This window comes from Durio zibethinus, chromosome 17, assembly GCF_047325235.1.
Source record: "Durio zibethinus cultivar Kanyao isolate XHJ-2024 chromosome 17, ASM4732523v1, whole genome shotgun sequence".
Lineage (NCBI taxonomy): Eukaryota > Viridiplantae > Streptophyta > Magnoliopsida > Malvales > Malvaceae > Durio > Durio zibethinus.
In genome coordinates this window covers 5532189-5552089 of record NC_143178.1, presented here as the reverse complement: position 1 = coordinate 5552089, position 19901 = coordinate 5532189, and the positions used below count along the sequence as shown (strand labels likewise).

Here is a 19901-nt window from a genome sequence, read left to right as displayed (position 1 = left end):
GTGAAGGAAGCCTTCATGTGATGTAAAAACACTCATTTTCATTGGTCACCATATGTCAATAGTCTATCCCAACTTTTTTATGACTTGACACCTCATTCTGGTAACTTTTTTCAATAATGTTATCCTTATGTCTCAAAGTCTTTTTCTCAGATTATTTCACCACAGAGGTTCACAAAACAAAAGATCAACCCAAGTTGTCCACAAAGCTGAAGAATAAAGAGAGTTAAAACATACCATTCACTTTCAATGTCTTATACAGAGCTTTTCCATATACTTGTCAATAGTTATATGATTTTCACTATTCTTACAAAGCCTAGAAAGCCTCTTTACCCAAATGGATACGATCTCAATGCTAAAAGTAAATACCATAATGAGGTAAAAAGAAATTTGATAAAAAATTGCATTGCTTTCAAAGAGACAATTCAATTTTTGATCAATATAGATCCTGTGAAATTTAAAAAGCTAGTTGGTGGATGATTTAAGGTGGTGGAATTAAATGCTAAAATCCTAAGGCCAGACGCCAAATAGGGGAATCTTTTTACTTGTATATCATTTTAAGAGCACTATTGATTATATGAATTTTGAATTAGCTTGAATGTTTACTTTGAATGAATGGATACAATGCAACATATTGTCTCATAACTTTGTGAATATTGTTATTTGAATTTTTTTCAAGTTTTGGATGGTTTAAGATTTTTTTTCTAGAAGAAAAATAGTAATTTTTTTTATTTGAATAAAGCCCCACATCATTGAATTCCAAAGCAATAAAAAAAAAGTGCCTTTAAAGAAATAAAATGTGAGCAAATTTCCTTTCGAGTGACAATAGTTCCGAAGAGATTGGGGATTACGATTAGAAATGAACTCATCCAATACTTATACCCTTTTTGAATACTCTCATGTTCCAAACTATTTGAATAATTTTACTCATCAATCATATCCCTTTAAAAGGCATGAACTTAAATTCGTAAGCCTTGTTTTCACTCAACTATACTGTAATATAAAATGGTGATATTTTTTTCCTAGGTAATGAACAATGAAACAGCTAATTTGAAAAATTAAGGAAAAGATTTTTTTGGATTTCTTAAAAATTAAGTATACATGACATTTCCTTTAAGAATTGGATGTTGATAATTTGATGTGTCAAGATTATTCTACTACCTCAAGTATGCCAAAAGCAAAATTATCCAAATTTTATTAAACTTTTTTGCAAGCCCACAAAGGTCTAATTTTTACCCTATCTTATCCTATGTTTTAAGGGCAAGTTGACCAAAAGAGCAAAATCACCCATTGCTTTTAAGACAACTTAATTTGCGCCATAATCCTTCATTTTTTTGAATTACATGAACCATTTGATACCTATTGTGAACTCATCGACATAATGGGACGTTTTCCATGAATTACATGTTTGGCAAAGTCAGTTGATGTGTGAGTTATAGGAGCATGAAAAAAACAAAAAAAAAAAAGAATAAATAATGATTGTAACATAATGCACATAGGAAATTCAAACAAATCCAAGCAAAGACTTGACAAGCCTAAAAAACAAAAAAATAATAATAAATTTTTTTGAAAGAAACTAGGAAAAAAAACAAAGAACTCAAAATGAAAAAAGATGGTAAAACAAAAAAAAAAATTCTTTGAAAAGCCTTTCTTTTAAATTCAATTTTTTTCAAATAGATTGCTTTTTAACTTAAATTATCGTGCTTGAGATGACAAATGATCATATTTCATCATCCTTTCACAACAAAGAAAATTATTTCTTTGTTACCCCTTTAAGCTCGATGAATTTTTTCTCAATGAACCCTGATTAAGGATCACCCTTCACACTAGAGCCTAACAAAGTGGTATATTCAGAAATCACATATGGTGAGGTTTTATTCCAGATATAACACACAACCCTACATGCTAATGGGCAAATGCCTAAAAAAAGAGTTTCTAAAAATTCTTGAACTCACAAAATTAGAGGTGAATGTGTTTAAAGAAAAATAATGAAAAGTAAAAAGAAAAGGCAAGAAAAAAAAACAAAGCAAAAATAAACAAAAGAAAAAGAAAAAATGATTAAATAGCAAGTATGGAAAAAGAAAAAAAAAGTCCCAAAATGAATTCTATATATGTGAGAAATGATCATTAGTTTGATCACCCTTAAAACACATTTTAGGCCTATTTATTCTTTTCTTTGACAACCCCAAACTTTGGCCTAGCTATATTATATTCTTAAAAAGTCCAATTAGATCAAGCATAAATGCTTAAATTAAGAAGCTCTTCTTTGAGAAACCATCATAAAACTTGTGAATCATTTGCTCTTTTTCATTACCAAGATACCTATTTGATTTGTCAACTCATTTTGAGATAAAATTGGAATTCTAAAGTGCATAGTGGAATGATCAAAAATAAAATAAAATAAAATAAAAGTAATAAGGCTTTAGAATGAATACCCTAAAAAAAGGTAGTCTAAAGCAAGTTTAAAAGCTATGAAACCAACCTTGTGCATAGGAAGTAAGAAAAGCCAATGTGAAGTCATGCAGATTTTTGAAAGATCTAAGAATGTCAATGCACTGGAAGTTTGAAATCCATTAAGGGATTAATTTTGAAAATGTGAGCTTTTTTTCCTAAATGACCTTTCAAAATTTTGAGCTTACCATAGCTAACTTTGACATTGATTAAAATGCTACACTTGAAGACTAAAGAAAGTATCAAAATGTTTGGTTTTCAAAGGATTCCTACTTTTAAAAAAATTTATGTCTCATTTGTAAGCCCAAGCGAAAAGTATACATCTTTTTTATTCCATTTAAGTAGTTAACCTTTCTTGAATAAACTGAAACCTTGATATGCTAAACTATTCAATCTATCATCATCTTTTTCATTTCTAATAGGGAACACTAATTTTCAAAAGACTCTAAAGTTACATTTGTTTGGATATTTCATTATATGGGCTAATTTTGCTCATCATTTTGAAAATTTTTAAATGATTACTCACGTATTTTTGTGAAAAATTAAAAAAAAAACCATGTTTGGGTTGTAAAAGAAATTTTTTGAATGATGTGAACCTTCAAATTGGTTTGGATTCAAGAAAAAAAATGTTTTCATTGAAAAATTAAGAAAAAAAAGATTTTTTTTAGAAGGAATGTGATAGTTTGTCTTTTTGATTTTATGATCAAATCCCAAATACATGTTGCATGTTCTATGAAAAAGGAAATAACTAGGAAAATGTGTAGAAATATAAAAGAAAAATTGATAAAGCATGTTTGAAAAGCAAAGAAAGCAAAAATTAGTGAGGAAACAAGATGAAAATAGGTGAAAAATAGGAAAAGATTAAGTTGGAATCCTTTTAGAAAGAAGTTGAAAAACCTAATTTGATTGATAACAAAGAACAAATAGAATTGAAAAAAAAATTGGAGATGGATATTTTTAGCATTTGCATCTTTTGATATACATTTGCATCACCATCATTATACATTGGTGTTTGCATCTAGGTTTTGGCATATGCATCCTAAAAGTCTTTACATTTGCATTAGCATTTTTAAAATGGAATTTTATAATTGCGAGCAACATTCACATTATTGAAAAAAAAAAATAGCTGAATTTGTAAATTTACATTCATACCTTTAAGGCATTTGTATTATACATGAACATTTGCATTTGTATTGGTAAGGGGCACTGAAATATGAAAATTTGTTATTGTATTTTTCCCAGATATATTTGTATCATGAAAAAATTTACATCATTTTACAAGCGTCTACATTAAAGAATATTGACATCTGCATTACAAGGAAAAGTTTGACGTTCGTATCTTTGTCAGATATGTTTACACCGTAGAAGTCATTTGCATTGCAATCACAAAAAAAAATTGCACCTATGATTATTTGCATTGGTGTAGAGATATTTACATTTTCACCATCTATTTTAGGTTTAGACATTTGCATCATAACTTCATTTGTCAATTTTGCAAATAGTAAGAAAAGTAACATGGATATTCTTTTTAGTTTTGGAAAAAAGAAAGAAAAAAAATTATCAAGGAAAAAATCAGTTAAAAAAAAAGCAAAAGGAAAAATGAGTCTATCATGAAAAAAAAAAAAAGAGAAATAAGACGAAGAGAAAATAGTTTGACAAGAAACCAAAATATCAAAAGGGTTTGAAGAGTAGAAAAAAAGGGATTTGCAAAAACTGGATGGGTTGTTGAACAATGATTGAAAAGATGAGATACAAAGCAAGATAAGATTTAAGTGCAGTTTAGCTAACACTTAATTTTAAGCCCAATTTACTTGGCACCAATAAAAATTTAAATCCAGTTTAGCTAGGATCAAATGAAATTTAAACCCAATTTAGCTGGCACTTAGATTTTAAGCTCTGTTTAACTGACACCTAAAAAATTAAAAACTCAGTTTAGCTAGCACTTAGATTTTAAGCCTAATTTAGCTGACATTTTAAGCCTAGATTAACTGGCACTTTAAACTCAGTTTAGCTAGCACCTAGATTTTAAGCCTAATAAAATTGGCACCATTTAAAAAAAATATTGTGATCAAGTTTTCTTCAAAATTATTCAATGGTGATATCTGAATCAATTTGCATCTTTATTCGGTAGTGATATCTAAGCATTTATGTTTGCATATCATTAAATTTTTTTTTGTGGTGATATCTGAGTAATCATGTTTAATTATCATTTATATATTCACTCGATGCTGATATTTAAGTTTCTTTCACTGATGATGCCTTAAATTCAAAAAGTCTTAAAGATTCGAATGTTTCATTTTTTTAAAAAAAAATTTGTAAGTCCTCCAAACATAATATTTTAAATTTTAAAGTTTCAAAGCCTTTTTTTAGAAGAATACTTACAGATATTGAGATTTGTAAGCCCTCCGGGCAGATATTTTAAATTTTAAAAGTTTCAAGGCTTCTTTTTAAAAGAGCATTTATGGATATTAAGATTTGTAAGACCTCCAAACGTTATTTCTAAATCATTTGGATAGGATTTATAAAACCTTCGAATATGATTTTTAAAAATTTTTAAAATTACAGAGTCTCTATCTAATTAAACATTTGTAAAATTAACGTAAAAAAAAACAAAAAACTTTTAAAGAATCTTCTATTTGGCTTCGGACAAAATTATTGTCTATGTCTTTGCCTCATTCATGATTTTTAGTAATATGCAAAAATAAGTAACTATAGATATCTAATTTTGTCTGATTAATTGAACTTGTTTGATTTTTACACATGATTCGAACATTTTGATTTAAGGTCTTAATTTATTTGTATATAAATTTTAGATTTACTTACTTTTATTAATTGATAAATAACAAAAACAAAAAAAAAAAGACTAAAGCTGGTCTACTAGCTTGGCCAAATTCCTCCACCCCAAAATCTATTGACACTACTTTTTCTTGTGCCATTTTTAACTTTTCAATTTTCACCTCCTGCTTTTACCTCTAATCCAATACAAATTCATGAATGATCCACTGTTCCAAAAGCCAGCAAGCTCCACCACCTCAAGAGTCAAATGGTTCTCTGCCTAATTCAACTAAACTTTAAAAAACTAGTCCCAAGGCTAAGCCTCGAGAGTAAAGATGGGAAATAAGGCTCCACAACTAGAAAAAAGATAGCACTAATTGGCACCAAGAACAATACCCTCATTCTTATTTTTTTCCAACATTTTTTTCATCAAACCTTTTATAGTAAGCGACATCACAATCCCACGGTTCATGACCTCCATCAGTAAGAACAGCCCATGCCTCCACAATTGAACCACACTCCAACCAAAAACCATACCAACCATCAAACCCACGAACCTAAAATTGACCCTATCACTAACCATCAGGCCATCACCATACCCAAATCATTCTCACACCTGAGCCATACCAGAAAATTGAAACCTTCACTCTTTTGGCCTGTAACAGAATGACCATCAAGCACCAAGCTACATGGCCATCTTTTTTAACTAGTCTTCCACTTCCTTTCACCTAGCCTCATTCAAGATTGAAACCAACCATACCTGGACTCCACCCAAAAAAAAAAATAAAAATAGCCACCAACAACAAAAAAAGCTAGTAAAAAAATATTTTTCCTCTAGTTCCAAAAACCTCAAAACAAAAAACCAAAACAAACCATATCCTTATCAATCCCAATAAGGAACCCAACACCAAGCTTTTACCTAACAAAAAGAAAAGTCGTATTGAGTTTCAAAAAAGAAAAACTCATTTAGCAAAAAAAAAAAAAAAAAAGGTAGGACGTTGGTGGCACCATCGACAGCAAATGATTGAAAGAACGTTTAGGTCTCAACAAAAAAGAACTGATGACTAGAAGATCTTGCAAAGGAAGAAAAAAAAAAGAAAACAGTGACTAAAAGATTCAACGAGAAAGAAATGAAAAAAAAAAAAAAAAGGATCCGACGTTTGGAACCAAAGGGAAGGAAATGAAAGAAAATAAGAGAAAAAAAAAAGAAAAAGAGAAGAGAAGACACTGACCTATGGCATAAGCAACAGAAAAATAGCAACGATGGTGGTGGATTGTCAAAAACTAGGTTGTGAGAGGCCTAGAAGATTCTTGGGTTTTTTGTGAAGAAAGATGATTTTATATATATATATATAGAAAGGAAAGAGAAAATGAATTTCAAAAAAAATTATATTTGTAGTGTTTTAAAAAAAAAAAAGGTTGACTAGGTTAAACACAACCCAAGACCCAGATCCAACCAACTTGACTCGTGACCTAACTTCCATAGATCCTACCTATTTACTTGATTCGGTCCATTTGTTCAACTAAGACCTGATCAAATCTACCATATTGTGCTTATATCTTATTTTGGATCATATTGGGTTTAAGCTCAAGAGAATTTATTTTGGGTGTATTTTTTTCCCTCATTTTTTATTATATTATTGCATGTATTTATTTAATTTTGTACACCATTAAAAGCAACTTGTTTGTAAATGACCGAGATTGATAAAAAAATTTTTGTATAGATTCTTAAATAAAAATAAATTGAAATGACTTTGCACTTTTAAAATGTCTTTTAAAAAAGGAAGTTTTAGGAATAAAATAGAATAATATTTATACAAAATAAAATTTAAAAAAAAATGATTTTGAAAACCTTACCTAGATATTAAAGAGAATTCAAAAATTTTATTTTAACAATTTAATTCTACCTAGATATTAGGGAATTAAAGAATAAAAATATAAAAAAAATTATAATTAATTTAGGTAAAAAGAGATGTTCCATGATATTGAAGGATAGGTTAGAATTTGTAAAAACTAATTACTTAGGTTTGTGATAATTTGTAAAATACATATGTTTGTGAGAGGGAGGATAAGTCACAAAAAGCTTTTGCATTTTTATTTCTAATATTACAAAGTGAGTTTTTTATAGTTGAAATAAAATGAGTTGTATTTTTATTTGGTTTATTATTTCTTTCTTGATTTGCTTCATTATCATAAATGAATTTCTCAGTCACTTTGTTTTTTTTTTTATTCAAGAAAAAGTTATGCATTGGGTCTTAGAATATTAATGATATATTTAATGATATATAGAAAAATATCTATGTATATCTTTTTAATAAAAAAACTTTATATAAAAATAAAATTTATGGATTAATCGAATATTTCTTCTTTTTAATATGTTTCAAAATTTTTTTGGTGATTCTAATATTTTATCCGAATAACTTATTTTGTTAGAACTAATATTTATTTCTTGAGTTAAAAATTCGTTTTTCTTGTCTTTTATAATTTTTTTAGTTGATTTTTTATTGTGTTTATTCTCTCAGTCAAAACTTTTGTCTTTTTTTCTATTAATGAATAATTTATCCACTCCATAGATTGAATTTGAAGGGATGATTCGTCAATCATTTTATTACTAATTATCGAATCGTTTTTAATTTCGTCCAAATCTTTTTTAAGTTCTGATTAATGAACTTGTTTTATCGTTTTGCTAAAAAAATAAATTTTTTTAGATAATCAATCATACTCAAAAAAAAAAAATTAATGACAACTTTTTTCATTTTTCTCAATTTTAAAATTTTAAACGTCTACCATATATCTTGAGGCATCACCAATTAATCAATGTCTCGTGGCTTTACTCCATTCTCATCAACATCCTCCTCTTCCTCGTCAGCTTGAGCAGCTGCAGCAGCTGCAGATATCTCCAACTTGGGCATTAAAGATGCCATGTCAGGTAGCTTAGATTTTTGAGCAGCCAGTGTTTGCAGCTGAGAGCTTAACCTCAATCTTCGCCTCCCAAAAGATAACATAAGGTTTTCAGAGTTGGGGCTCTTGAACACATCTGGTTTTGACAGGACAAAAAAATCTGACAGATACAGAAAAATATGCGGTGATTAATATATCAGTCACTGCATAATGTTAACTATAGTGACATTATATATTGAAACAATATTACATTTTTATCCTCTTAAAAATGACTCGGCTGACCCCTAAAGCAGACTTCATCCCAAGCTTTAGCATTGCCTTAACGGCTTTTCTTATCACTTCTGCTCTGCTTAAAGCTCTCATTCCCACGACCACCTGTTCAGTTGCCAACAGATTTCAAGAACTGGAGATATGAATGAATTTGCCATATCAAAAGAAACAGAACCATTAACATTACAGAAATGCACAAGGAAAAACAACTGCAAGCATAAACATGCGAAAACTCCCATCCTCGTATAATGTTCCGACGACATCAAAATAAAACAATTAATGTGACTCCATAATCCATAAGTTTAATGGGAAAACCTCAATTTTTTGCTACTCCATGATGGAGTTGAGTTGTTGTTGTTGCCGGCCGTCGTATTGGACAATTGGGTATCAACCCAAATAGCAAGCTCCGGTCGAACAAAATTAGCTCATTCCAAGTAAGGCCCAAAGCAATAACCCAAACAACAACCCAAGGGCTAGACAAAACTTATCACCATTTTTTCTATTATTTTTCTAGTAAATAATGTAGACAAAGATCCATGCATGAGCGGAATAAATAAATAAATAGATAGCAAGAGGGAGAGAGTTTTCAGTTTTCTTTGAGATTTTTTTTTTGTTTGTGTTAAGGCATGAAAAAGTGGTTACTTTGGGAAAACTGACTGATTGGATTCTAAAATCATGTCAACAAAAGCAATGCTAAAATATCATGCAAAAAATAATCCCTTCTATGATTTGACAACCAAAAGTAATGCAAAAATATCTTCCAAAGTTGTTGAATTTTCAAGGAATTCCTTCTATGAAGATTTTCCTTCACCAAATACTATTCTACCTATATAGACTATAGCAATAAATATTGTGCTCATGGCATCTTTTTGTTCTTGATTTTTCTGTCACAACTGAATAAAGTTGGACTTTATATTTTAGCTACACTTTCGTTTCTTTATTTCACATATAATTTCTTATTTTTCCTTTTAAGAAAATATAACATCAAAACTTCAATTATCTTGATTTAGTTTATAACTATCTTCACCACAGAAAAATAACTTATAAATTTAAAATTTAATTCAATTCATTTATATACTTATTTTTAAAATATGTTATTTAATAAATTTAAAATTTAAAATTTATTATTTTAATTTTTTTATTTTTTAATTGAGATTTTAAAAAATAAATAAACAAGTTGCAAAAGAAATCACGTTCAATTAGCTCAAGTAATCTCTTTGAACTGATCGATCAAAATTGTGGCAGGCAAAGACCAGATTGAGGTTCAAAATGTTTCAGAGGGAGGAACAGGAACTGCTAGAATCTTCAATGCAGCTAGATTTTCAAAATATCTTGATTTTTTTTTTTTAAATGGACAATGGGGTACAGATAAGCACCTGACAGTGTTTATATTTGTCCGTGAACATTTATTGACATAATAATTAAAGTTCGAATGGATTATTATTTTTAAAATATCAGGGAAGCAAACATTGATGTAAGACATCCATTCAAATAATTCTGGCCACCAATTATTAATATAAATGATTCAAGGATTAATCAAAGCTTTCATTCAATTAATTAAAGCTTAAGTCCACTAGGTTTTTCTCAAATGATTTCCTCATTTTTTTTAAAAGTATATTTTTTTTCTAAAATTAATATTTGAATTTCAGTAAATATAAATTTTTATACTTTAATTATTAAAAAAAAATTATTTTTATGTAAAGAAAATTATACATTGATAATAAAAAATTATAAATATTAAAATTTAAAATTTTAATTTAATGGATATCCTATTTAAAAAATAATTGTGTAAATTAATTAAATTAAAAAATTTAACATTTTAAATGTTAAAGTAAATTATCTCACATTTAATGAATATCAAATATTTTATTATCTTATATTTAGGTTGGATCATTTCACTTATTATTTAAGTATTTAAGTTAAAATCAATTGACTATAAGTGAAGAGATTCAATTAAAATATAAGATTATATGATATTTGATCAATTGACTACAAATGAAAGGATCCAACCTAAATATAAGATTATAAGATATTAGATATTTATTAAATGTAGGATAACATCACACTAATATAGACTCCCATCATATGTAGGTGAAAATAAAAAAAAATTTAATACGTGATAAATTTGAAAAAGATAATATAACAAAAAAGAAATCATGGTTCTAATACCATATTAAGCATTCAACTTATTAACAATAAAAAAAAATTCTGACTCTAACAAAAAAAAATCTCGATTTTAATACCATATTAAACATTCAACGAAATTTTGAATCTAACAAATTTACTATCAATTGGATGTAAATGAAGCATTAGATATGAGATAATTCATTTTAATAAATTTTTATTACGTGTAGACAAAAATAAAAAAAATCTTATTATGTGAAAAAATTTTAAAAAATAATTTAAAAAATCTTGATTTTGATATTAAACAGTATTTTCAGCTTCAAACTCTTTTTTGCATGCTTTTTATCCCTTTAATTAGTCGGGGCGATTGGCAGGGATGAATACTTTGAATTTTATACACCAAAATTGATAGAATGGGCATTTATGTGATACCAGGTGCATGTTATATTAGAAAAAATAACTGACATGTAATGTAATTTAAACAAATTTGATTTTTTTATATATCTTTTTATTTTTTTTCATTGGGTAGGAAATAGCAAATAAATATGATATTCTCTCTGTTTTATTTTTTTATTCATATTTTATTTTTTTGAGATATTTCAAAATTATATAATTTTTTTTAATTTTTAATATTAAAAATCATAAAATATTAAATTTAATATTAAATATATTAAAATAAAAAAATTTTAATTTCATAAAAATGAATACATAATAAATATTTTAAAATAAATGAAATATGATTCAAATTGTCAATTTTTATACATTTTTAATCATTTGACAAAACCTGAGGACATATATAATTCTTAGTTCAAATCAAATACACAAATTGGTTTTCAAATTCAATGCTGATGGTAACCTACCGAATAAACAAAATCAAAACAAATCTACGTCTGCAAGCACTTTTTTTTTTTTTTTAGGCTTCGTTACTAACAATGTACTGATTTTGTTTGAAGGTAGCAGCGCCACGACCGACATAGCTGAGAGCCTGAGATTATTTTCAGCGACGTATCAAAACGTGGCACAATACTTACCTTGCAACTAGATGGCTTTGATTTGATGAGACATATGAATATCAAATGAAGATTCCATCCAAACACATTCTGCTGAATTAATTGGCAGGTTGACAGCCAATGTTCTTGCCAAGTTGTTGGTGGCTAGCATTGAATTCGTGCATCCACCACCCATTTCTACAAAGAATAAATCTTTTTATCCCTTTTCTCGAGGTCGGCCTCCATGATTTTCCTGGATTATTGTGCAAAAATTGTCGCCACGCTTGATTTTTTTCCTTGAGAAGATTCCTCTTTCCAAATATATCATCAACCTAACTGCAATTATAGCACAAAGAGTTGGGGGCTACTAAATCAAACGGTTTGCTTACTAACATTTGTACCTGCCTCTGCTAAAGCTGTAAGATCATTGTCGGATTCTGGAGAAAAAAAAATACTAATATAGTACTGATAGCTCACAGTGAAATCGCTAGGGTCCCGAAATTAAAAGATGACGTAAGTCTCGTGATGTCAACAGGCAATGTCATCATCCTCGTTTAATTATCATTGTTAAATGTGTGCATAAATAAGTGCAGAAACTCTAAAGCTCTTCAAAGGAAGAAAATCAAAGATCACTGAACAGTCTATTTTCCATGGCCGCCAACAAGCTATTACTGACAGACATAGCACCTACAGTTAAACAGGTGCCTACAAATTACATCAGACCAATCTCCGACCGTCCAAATCTCTCTGATGTTCAGGTATCAGATGTTTCCATTCCTGTGATTGACCTCAAGGACCTCTATGGTCCCAACCGCTCCGATGTTCTTAAACAGATTGCCCTAGCATGCCAACTTGATGGTTTCTTTCAGGTACCAGCAAATTCCATTATTTGCATCGACTGTAATTATTGCTTGCTACCAATCTCGGTCTTATAGGTTCAGTAATTTACTGTTATCAGGTGAAGAACCATGGGATTTCAGAATCTATGTTCAATAACATGCTGAGTTTAGCTAGAGAATTCTTTCATTTACCGGAGACTGAGAGGTTGAAGAATTACTCTGACGATCCTTCCAAGGCTAACCGATTGTCAACTAGTTTCAATGTCAAGACGGAGAAGGTTACCAACTGGAGAGATTTTCTGAGACTCCACTGCTACCCTCTCGAAGATCACGTACACGAATGGCCTTCAAATCCCCCATCCTTCAGGTAAATAACCATGACAGACCTATCTAGTTATTATAGAGTTTATAAACCAATATTTTCATCGTTTCAACTATGATATTTGAATTTGTCAACATTTGCTTCTTGACAGGGAAGACGTGGCTGAGTATTGCACTAGTGTTAGAGGTTTAGTGCTAAGACTACTTGAGGCCATATCAGAGAGCTTAGGCCTGAAGAGGGACCACATAGATAAGACATTAAGCAAGCATGGGCAACACATGGCTTTAAACTACTATCCTCCATGTCCAGAGCCAGAACTTACATATGGGTTGCCTAGCCATACCGATTCTAGTTTAATAACCATTCTTCTTCAGGATGAAGTACCAGGACTACAGGTTTTAAGGAATGGCAAGTGGATAGCCGTCAATCCTATACCCAACACCTTTGTTGTCAACCTCGGTGATCAAATGCAGGTGAATTTTACATGGCTTTGCCAAAATTGGATTAGTTAAGTGATTACTAATGGAAAAGATAAAGATTGATTATTATAATGATAAGATTAAAATTAATTATTAAAATATATATTGGAAATCAAAATGAAATAAATTATAGTGAAAAAAACATCATTAAGGATAAATATATATTTATATGCAATAAAAATACATTAGTGGGTGACTTGGTTGGAAACCAATCCCTCATATCCTCTTTCAATTTTCTTAATCCCTAGGTTAAGAAATTGAAGACAATAATAACCTCATTTTTAATTAAAATATTTGAAATTTTAAAAAATTGAAATAATAACATAGATGATATTTATGTTGAATAAGCGTCTTTTATTTCAATAATAGATTATGTTTATTCAAAACAAATTTGGTCTATGTTATTTTCATAATTTTATAGTTTTAACAGAGTTATAATTTTTTAAATTAAAAAGAAAAAAAAGAAGACAGTCAATTGCTCTCTAGAGAACAATCAAATAATCAACCGTCCAGGATAAAACTGAAAAAAAAAAAAAAAAAAAAAAAACCCTCTGCTAGACCGGAACGATTGAAGCGAAAAAGTGGCCCTCGCCGCACGAAAGTGAGAATTCGGTGGAATGCAAACGGAATCTTACATAATATAATGCTGATAGCGACTGCCGCCGTGGAAGAGCATAAAGTACTAACGAAGTTCCAATCATTGTAACAGGTAATTAGCAATGATCGTTACAAAAGTGTGCTCCATCGGGCTGTTGTGAACTGCAATAAAGAACGGATATCCATCCCTACCTTCTACTGTCCATCACCTGATGCTTTGATAGGTCCGGCTATGGAGCTGATCGACGACGAGCACCCTGCAGTCTATAGAAGTTTTACCTATGGAGAGTATTATGAGAAATTTTGGAAGGGGGGACTTTTTACAGAATGCTGCCTGGACATGTTCAAAACTTCAATAAGTTAATCTAATGTCAATATTTCATATTTCACATTAAATTTCAGATTCGAACGGGTTGTCTTTGTTGTTTTTGAACTTTCAAGATAACATTTGCTGAAGCGTCTTTAATTAAATTAGATGCTGACACTCCAGCATTTGGTATACATTATACAATATCCAGATCCAATGAATTAGCGACAGGTCATGGTTAAAATCTGTTTAGATGTAGCTCCATGACAAAAGCACCTTTGTTAGAGAAAAGTCAGGCAGCCACCCTGAACGTGCTCTTGAATTGACAATTTAAAATTCAAAATTGGACACAAGAAGGTTATTTTATATCACTGAGAGTCCGAGCCAAAATTTCAACATTTGTGATAAAACAAAAACAACCAAAGTTGACTCTTACTCTGAAAGCAAATAATAAAGCTGAAACTGGATGCAAAAGAGAGTTAACTTCGGCCAAAACAGATCTTCAACTGCCATTTTTCGATCCTTCTACTGTTTGAATTCAAGGTACACAATGAATTTTAAGGAAAGCCAACAAGCGAGAACCTCTATTGATGAAGAAGACAAACACGCCCAACAATATGCCATGCAACTGGTTAGCGCATCGGTGATGCCCATGGTGTTGAAAGCAGCTGTTCAACTTGGTGTATTTGATATCATAGAGAGGGCTGGTCCTGTTGCGCTGCTCTCTGCTTCCCAGATTGCATCCCAACTTCCGACTCAAAATAATCCAGATGCCCCTGTGATCCTTGATCGTATCCTCCGGCTTCTAGCTAGCCACTCTATCCTCACTTTCTCTCTTGCAACTAACGACCAGGATCGCGGGGTTGTTAGACTCTATGGTTTGGCACCTGTCGCCAAATACTTCATTAGGAGCCCAAGTGGAGGATCTTTGTCTCCTTTGTTAGACTTGTATCAGGACAAAGCCATTATAGATGTCTGGTAAAACACTTTGAGAATGCTATTGCCTTCATTTTCATCACTACTTAACATGTGATTTCATTTTTCCAAAAATTTCATGTTGAAATCAAAACAGGTACCAATTGAAAGATGCAGTACTGGAAGGGGGGCTTCTATTTAACAGGGCACATGGGATTAGTGCCGTTGAGTATGTGGGCAAGGATGCGAGGTTTGGAGAAATCTTCAAGGACTCTATGATTGATTACAACAATTTGTTTGTGGAAGAGATGTTGAAAAGCTACATGGGTTTTGATGGCTTGAATTGCTTGGTAGATTTAGGCGGTGGAAATGGTTCCATACTCCACAGGATCGTTTCCAAGTACCCTGCCATTAAGGGTATTAATTTTGATTTGCCACACATTATTGAGAAGTCACCCTCCTATCCTGGTATGAATACGATCATTATACAAGTTACAAATAGTGATATTAGCATAGAGCAAATAATATTTAGCCTTGGTCTGAACTGCTTCTTTCCCTTTGCGGAACTCTGTTGAAAACATTTAATTGCTTCTTTATACTTCATCATTTCCCTGGTTATTTATATATATGCCTTGTGTATGCCACATCTAGTTCCCTTAAAGAAGTACGAGGCGCCGGGTTGAGCTCCTTAACACTTTAATTTACTTGGCTGTGAGTCGAGCTATAGGAATTTAAAAAGAAAAACAGAGTAATACTTACTATTAAAATTAACAATTCATAGCTCCTAATGAGTCATTTGCTAAAATTGTCGACTTCTAAATTGTTCTATATGTTTGGCATTCATAAATTTAAATTGTGTTGTAGGAATTGAGCATGTGGCAGGAGATATGTTCAAGAGTGTACCAAAAGGAGACGCCATTTTCATGAAGGTTAGGCTTGATGTGTCTTTGCCCTTCACTTCCACCGTACTTCACAATACTAAAGCTCTCTCGATTGATGTCACTTTTAGCAATCCTAGGGGTTATTGACTAACACCGGGTCTTTGGTGGTAAAAAATGCAGTGGATACTCCATGGATTGGATGATAAGCGATGCGTAGAGTTACTAAAGAACTGCTATGAAGCATTACCGGTTAATGGCAAAGTGATAATAGTTGATTTGGTAATCCCTGAAAGCCCTGATACCAACCTCTTAGTTCAAAGCGCGTATCAGTTTGATTTGTTCATGATGCACGTCAATGAAAGCGGAAAGGAAAGGAGAGAAAAAGAATTCGAGAGCTTGGCAAAAGGAGCAGGCTTTTCTCGTATTCGAGTGGCATGCTATGCCTACAGTTTGTCGGTAGTGGAGTTCTACAAAAACGTGTAACATTTGATTGGAAAAATAATGTTGATTGTGAGTTGTTACTAACTAACCGGCGTGAATGGCTAGAATTAATTCGACTTTACACATCCACTACAAAACGCTCATCATACATCCTATATTATTGAATCTCAAGCATCAGCCCTATTCGATTCGAATTTATTCTTTTCTGTGAAAGAGTATATCTAAAACAAAAGGGTTCAAGCAGACAAAAAAACAAATATTGGCAGAATAAGCCATAGGGGAAAATATAACCAATTCCTAGGTGGTGGGAAATTTGCAAACACAAGCAGCACAGCAAGGTTGGGTAGAAATCTTAAAAATAAACCTGCCAACAGTAAAATTACAGAACTTACTGCGCCATGGATTTACTGGCGCTCTATCTGAATGGTCACATGACTAATATTGTATTCTCTCCTGATATAATCTATAACCTTGTTCAATATCGTGTCAGCATCAGCTTCACGCTTAATTAAGACATGGCAAGCTAATAACACCTTACCAACAGTTATGGCCCAAATGTGCAGTTCATGTATGGCAACAACGTCATCCATCTCACATAAACCCTTCTCAAGCCTTGTGGCATCAATTTCTCGGGGTGTACTCTCCATAAGAACTTCCAAAATGTTTCGCAGCATCCTGATGGTTGTTCCCAGCACAATAACGGAAAACACAAGGGTGCATATCAGATCAATTATTTTCCACCCAGGCTTGTACCAAATAATTGCTCCACCAATCATTACTCCAATACTCTGAATGGAATCCCCTAGGACATGAAGATAAGCCCCTTGTACATTTATGTTTCTCTCCTTCCGACGTGCTCCACTTTCTGGTTTTGTTTCACGATCTGAGTAGGTCTTAAGCAAAGGCTCTAGGTGGTCAGCTTCATGAGTATGATGATGCTCATCATCTACTTTGTAATTCGAACCATGATGATGGTGGTGGTGGTGGTACTGCTGCTGATGTTGATGGTGAGAAGTTATACTTAATCCATGATTATGCGGTTCACTGTCATGACTATGACTGTGGTCATGGAGGTCGTGATCATTCACAGCATGCCCATGATTATGGTCATGGCCATGGTGATGCCCGTGATCATGACCCAACAAGAGAGCCATAGCAACATTAACCACTAGACCAAATGCAGAAACAACGAACATGAGAAAGCCTTGAACTTCACCTGTATCATGGATAAGTCTAGCTATGGCTTCATAAACAAGTATGCCAGCTAGAAGCCATATCAGCTGGATGGAAACAAGGGCACCAAGAATTTCAATCCTGAAGAATCCATAAGATTGACGTGGATTTGCCTCCCACCCTGATGCCCAAAGGGAGAACAAGGAGATTGCAAATGCTGCAACATCTGACAAGAGATGAGCTGCATCAGTTAAGATTGCAAGACTGTTGGCTTTAATTCCTCCAGCTACTTCTACACTCATAAAGACAATGCAAAGCACTACTGCCATCAAAAGTTTCTGCATAGAGGTTGCACGTTCCTTTGCATCTTTATAACTGGTTTGAGCATCAGAAAACCCACATGCTGCGCCTCCACAAATCGTACTTCCACCCAGGCTTGTCTCTGCAGCTGGCACATCCCCACGTATTTCAATCATATGCCCTTGTTCAGAATTTTGCACTTCCATCTGAAAACAATATAAACAACCACAAGTATTAACATATATATATATATATATATTTTTTTTAAATTCACAAACAGTAGGACAAGAAAAAACAACATGAGGAGTGAATCAGCAAAGTAATTAAGACAGATTAAAAGTTTTTTGTCAACAAAATACTAAATAATTTTCACTTTTACAAAATCATTCCCTATCTCTGTTCTGTCTCTGGCCAAAATAAACATTTCCTATCTCCGGTCAACCCGCCATTTTCTCTTTGCCTTCTCCTCTCCCTCCCACTCTTTCCCATCAAATGATCAAATGGCTCCTTGACCGCAACTTATAGATGCCTAGTTAAAGTTTCACCACGTTATCTTTAACCGAAATGCACCTACATCAACCTTAGATTACCTAAATCCTTTATTATGCTTCTGATATGTATTGCTTCAGTGTAAGAATTTCCAACACACATCTCAAAACAATTTCATTAAAAAGTGGCAAAAATTGCAATCCTAGCTAGTGATTAATGAGTTTAGAGGAATCAAGAAACAGCAAATCACCACCTTCAGCAACAAGTCGTTGTAAAGACTAAAATTGGCAGGGAAGATTGTAGAGATGCAGGTGAAAGGCAAAAAGGGCACCATTGATAGGAGAGTTGGATGTTGCAAAGCACATAATTTTTTATCATGGAGATTACTTTAAAACTCTATCTGATTCGATACGTATTGGCATTGCATAGTTATGTCTCCTTTCACTAAAAAGACAGCCATTCATATTTAGCCTTAAAAGCCTTCTATTAAAACAGGGGACAAAATAAGAGGAAAGAAAGGCTTCATTTAAGTATCAAGATTCTAGAATAATACAGATTCAAAAAAAAACTAACCAACATATATTACAATTACAGCCCATATCTTATTTGGATTAGCAAAAACTTCACAAGGCAATTTACTACACATATTTTTACATATATGCATGCATACATACCCCCAGAAATATACTTGTATGTATTATGTATACATACATATTCCTGTATATATGTGATTGGAGCAGTTTTAAAATTCTAGAATCAAACAAAGATAAAGAGAAACACCAAAGGTGATTATTCAGAATCAATTTCAACAAAAATTTACTCATTACTGCATTAAAATTAAAATTAAAATTTTTCAAATGAATCAGTTATGTTATTAAATAAAAGAAGATAGAATTACCTTCTGTAGTCGTTCTTCGTTCTCGATTTCGATTACTTCAACCTTCTCCGAATTCTAATCAATCCCTAAACTAAAGGTAAAAACGTCATATTTCTGTCCTTTTTTTATTCTTATTACAGAGATACGATAATGATGAGAAGGTTTCAAGAGAAACCATAAAAAAAAATTTATTATGCAGTTTTTATAATGTGTTCTAAAAGAAACCTGTTTATCCGGATATTTCCAAAAAAAAAAAAAAAAACACCTACCTTTAATGCAATGGCATTTTTTTTTCAGGATATGAGAAAAGTGGGGAAAAAAAAAGAAACAGATTCCAGACATATTCGAAGGAATAAGAACAAACTTAGAAAAAGAAAAAGAAAAGGAAAAAAGAAGCACCTTTAATTGGATGAATCGTTCAGGTTTTGAGAGTAGCAGTAGCAATGGCACCACCAGATTAAGAGGTTAACTGCAATACAAACAAAAAGAAGAATGCAATGCAATAAATATATTTATATATACCCTGCCTGTTTATCTGTCAGTCTGTCTCTCTCTTTAGGGTTTTACGATAAAAGAAATTGCTACTGAATCCATGATTAAGATTGAGTCTGTGGTATTGAAACCTTCTGTTTTGTAGTCATTTGTTGCCAATCATGAACTTTGCAATTTTTATCTTTTTACCCCTTCCTGTGCCGCCTTTTCCCTCGTTTCTTCTTGGGATTTTTTTGGTAATGCAAGTTGTAATTTCCTTGTTGTTTTTTACTATTTATTTTA

The 19901-nt window shown here is 31.7% G+C and overlaps 2 protein-coding genes and 2 pseudogenes across 4 annotated transcripts; 2 read left to right on the top strand and 2 right to left on the bottom strand.

The window, feature by feature from the left end:
• Nucleotides 1-8006: 8006 nt before the first annotated feature.
• Nucleotides 8007-8633, bottom strand: LOC111274082 (nascent polypeptide-associated complex subunit alpha-like protein 4 pseudogene; annotated as a pseudogene).
• Nucleotides 8634-11467: 2834 nt separating this feature from the next.
• Nucleotides 11468-14153, top strand: LOC111279482 (protein DMR6-LIKE OXYGENASE 2-like). Its single transcript, XM_022866449.2, has 4 exons — nucleotides 11468-12376; nucleotides 12466-12713; nucleotides 12820-13141; nucleotides 13857-14153. The coding sequence occupies exons 1-4, from the start codon at nucleotides 12158-12160 to the stop codon at nucleotides 14106-14108; spliced, it is 1041 nt and encodes a 346-aa protein (XP_022722184.1). The 5' UTR covers nucleotides 11468-12157; the 3' UTR covers nucleotides 14109-14153.
• Nucleotides 14154-14297: 144 nt separating this feature from the next.
• LOC111279472 (caffeic acid 3-O-methyltransferase 1-like) lies at nucleotides 14298-16372 on the top strand. The gene is made up of 4 exons (XM_022866444.2): nucleotides 14298-15029; nucleotides 15124-15434; nucleotides 15831-15895; nucleotides 16028-16372. The coding sequence occupies exons 1-4, from the start codon at nucleotides 14518-14520 to the stop codon at nucleotides 16328-16330; spliced, it is 1191 nt and encodes a 396-aa protein (XP_022722179.1). The 5' UTR covers nucleotides 14298-14517; the 3' UTR covers nucleotides 16331-16372.
• A 73-nt stretch (nucleotides 16373-16445) lies between these two features.
• Nucleotides 16446-19764, bottom strand: LOC111279455 (metal tolerance protein A2 pseudogene; annotated as a pseudogene). 2 transcript variants are annotated; one of them, XR_016329108.1, is made up of 3 exons: nucleotides 19527-19764; nucleotides 19149-19213; nucleotides 16446-17967 (listed from the first exon to the last, which is right to left on the bottom strand). The product of XR_016329108.1 is annotated as a metal tolerance protein A2 pseudogene, transcript variant X2 (transcript). The 2 variants fall into 2 exon arrangements; XR_016329107.1 differs by having other exon boundaries at nucleotides 19149-19218; nucleotides 19527-19763.
• Nucleotides 19765-19901: the final 137 nt, after the last annotated feature.

Coding starts and splice junctions, on each gene's coding strand:
- LOC111279482 (XM_022866449.2), top strand. CDS start 12,158: ATGGCCGCCAACAAGCTATTACTGACAGACATAGCACCTACAGTTAAA. Junction 12,377..12,465: donor AACTTGATGGTTTCTTTCAG/GTACCAGCAAAT, acceptor TACTGTTATCAG/GTGAAGAACCATGGGATTTC. Junction 12,714..12,819: donor TCAAATCCCCCATCCTTCAG/GTAAATAACCAT, acceptor GCTTCTTGACAG/GGAAGACGTGGCTGAGTATT.
- LOC111279472 (XM_022866444.2), top strand. CDS start 14,518: ATGCAAAAGAGAGTTAACTTCGGCCAAAACAGATCTTCAACTGCCATT. Junction 15,030..15,123: donor AAAGCCATTATAGATGTCTG/GTAAAACACTTT, acceptor AAATCAAAACAG/GTACCAATTGAAAGATGCAG. Junction 15,435..15,830: donor GAAGTCACCCTCCTATCCTG/GTATGAATACGA, acceptor ATTGTGTTGTAG/GAATTGAGCATGTGGCAGGA.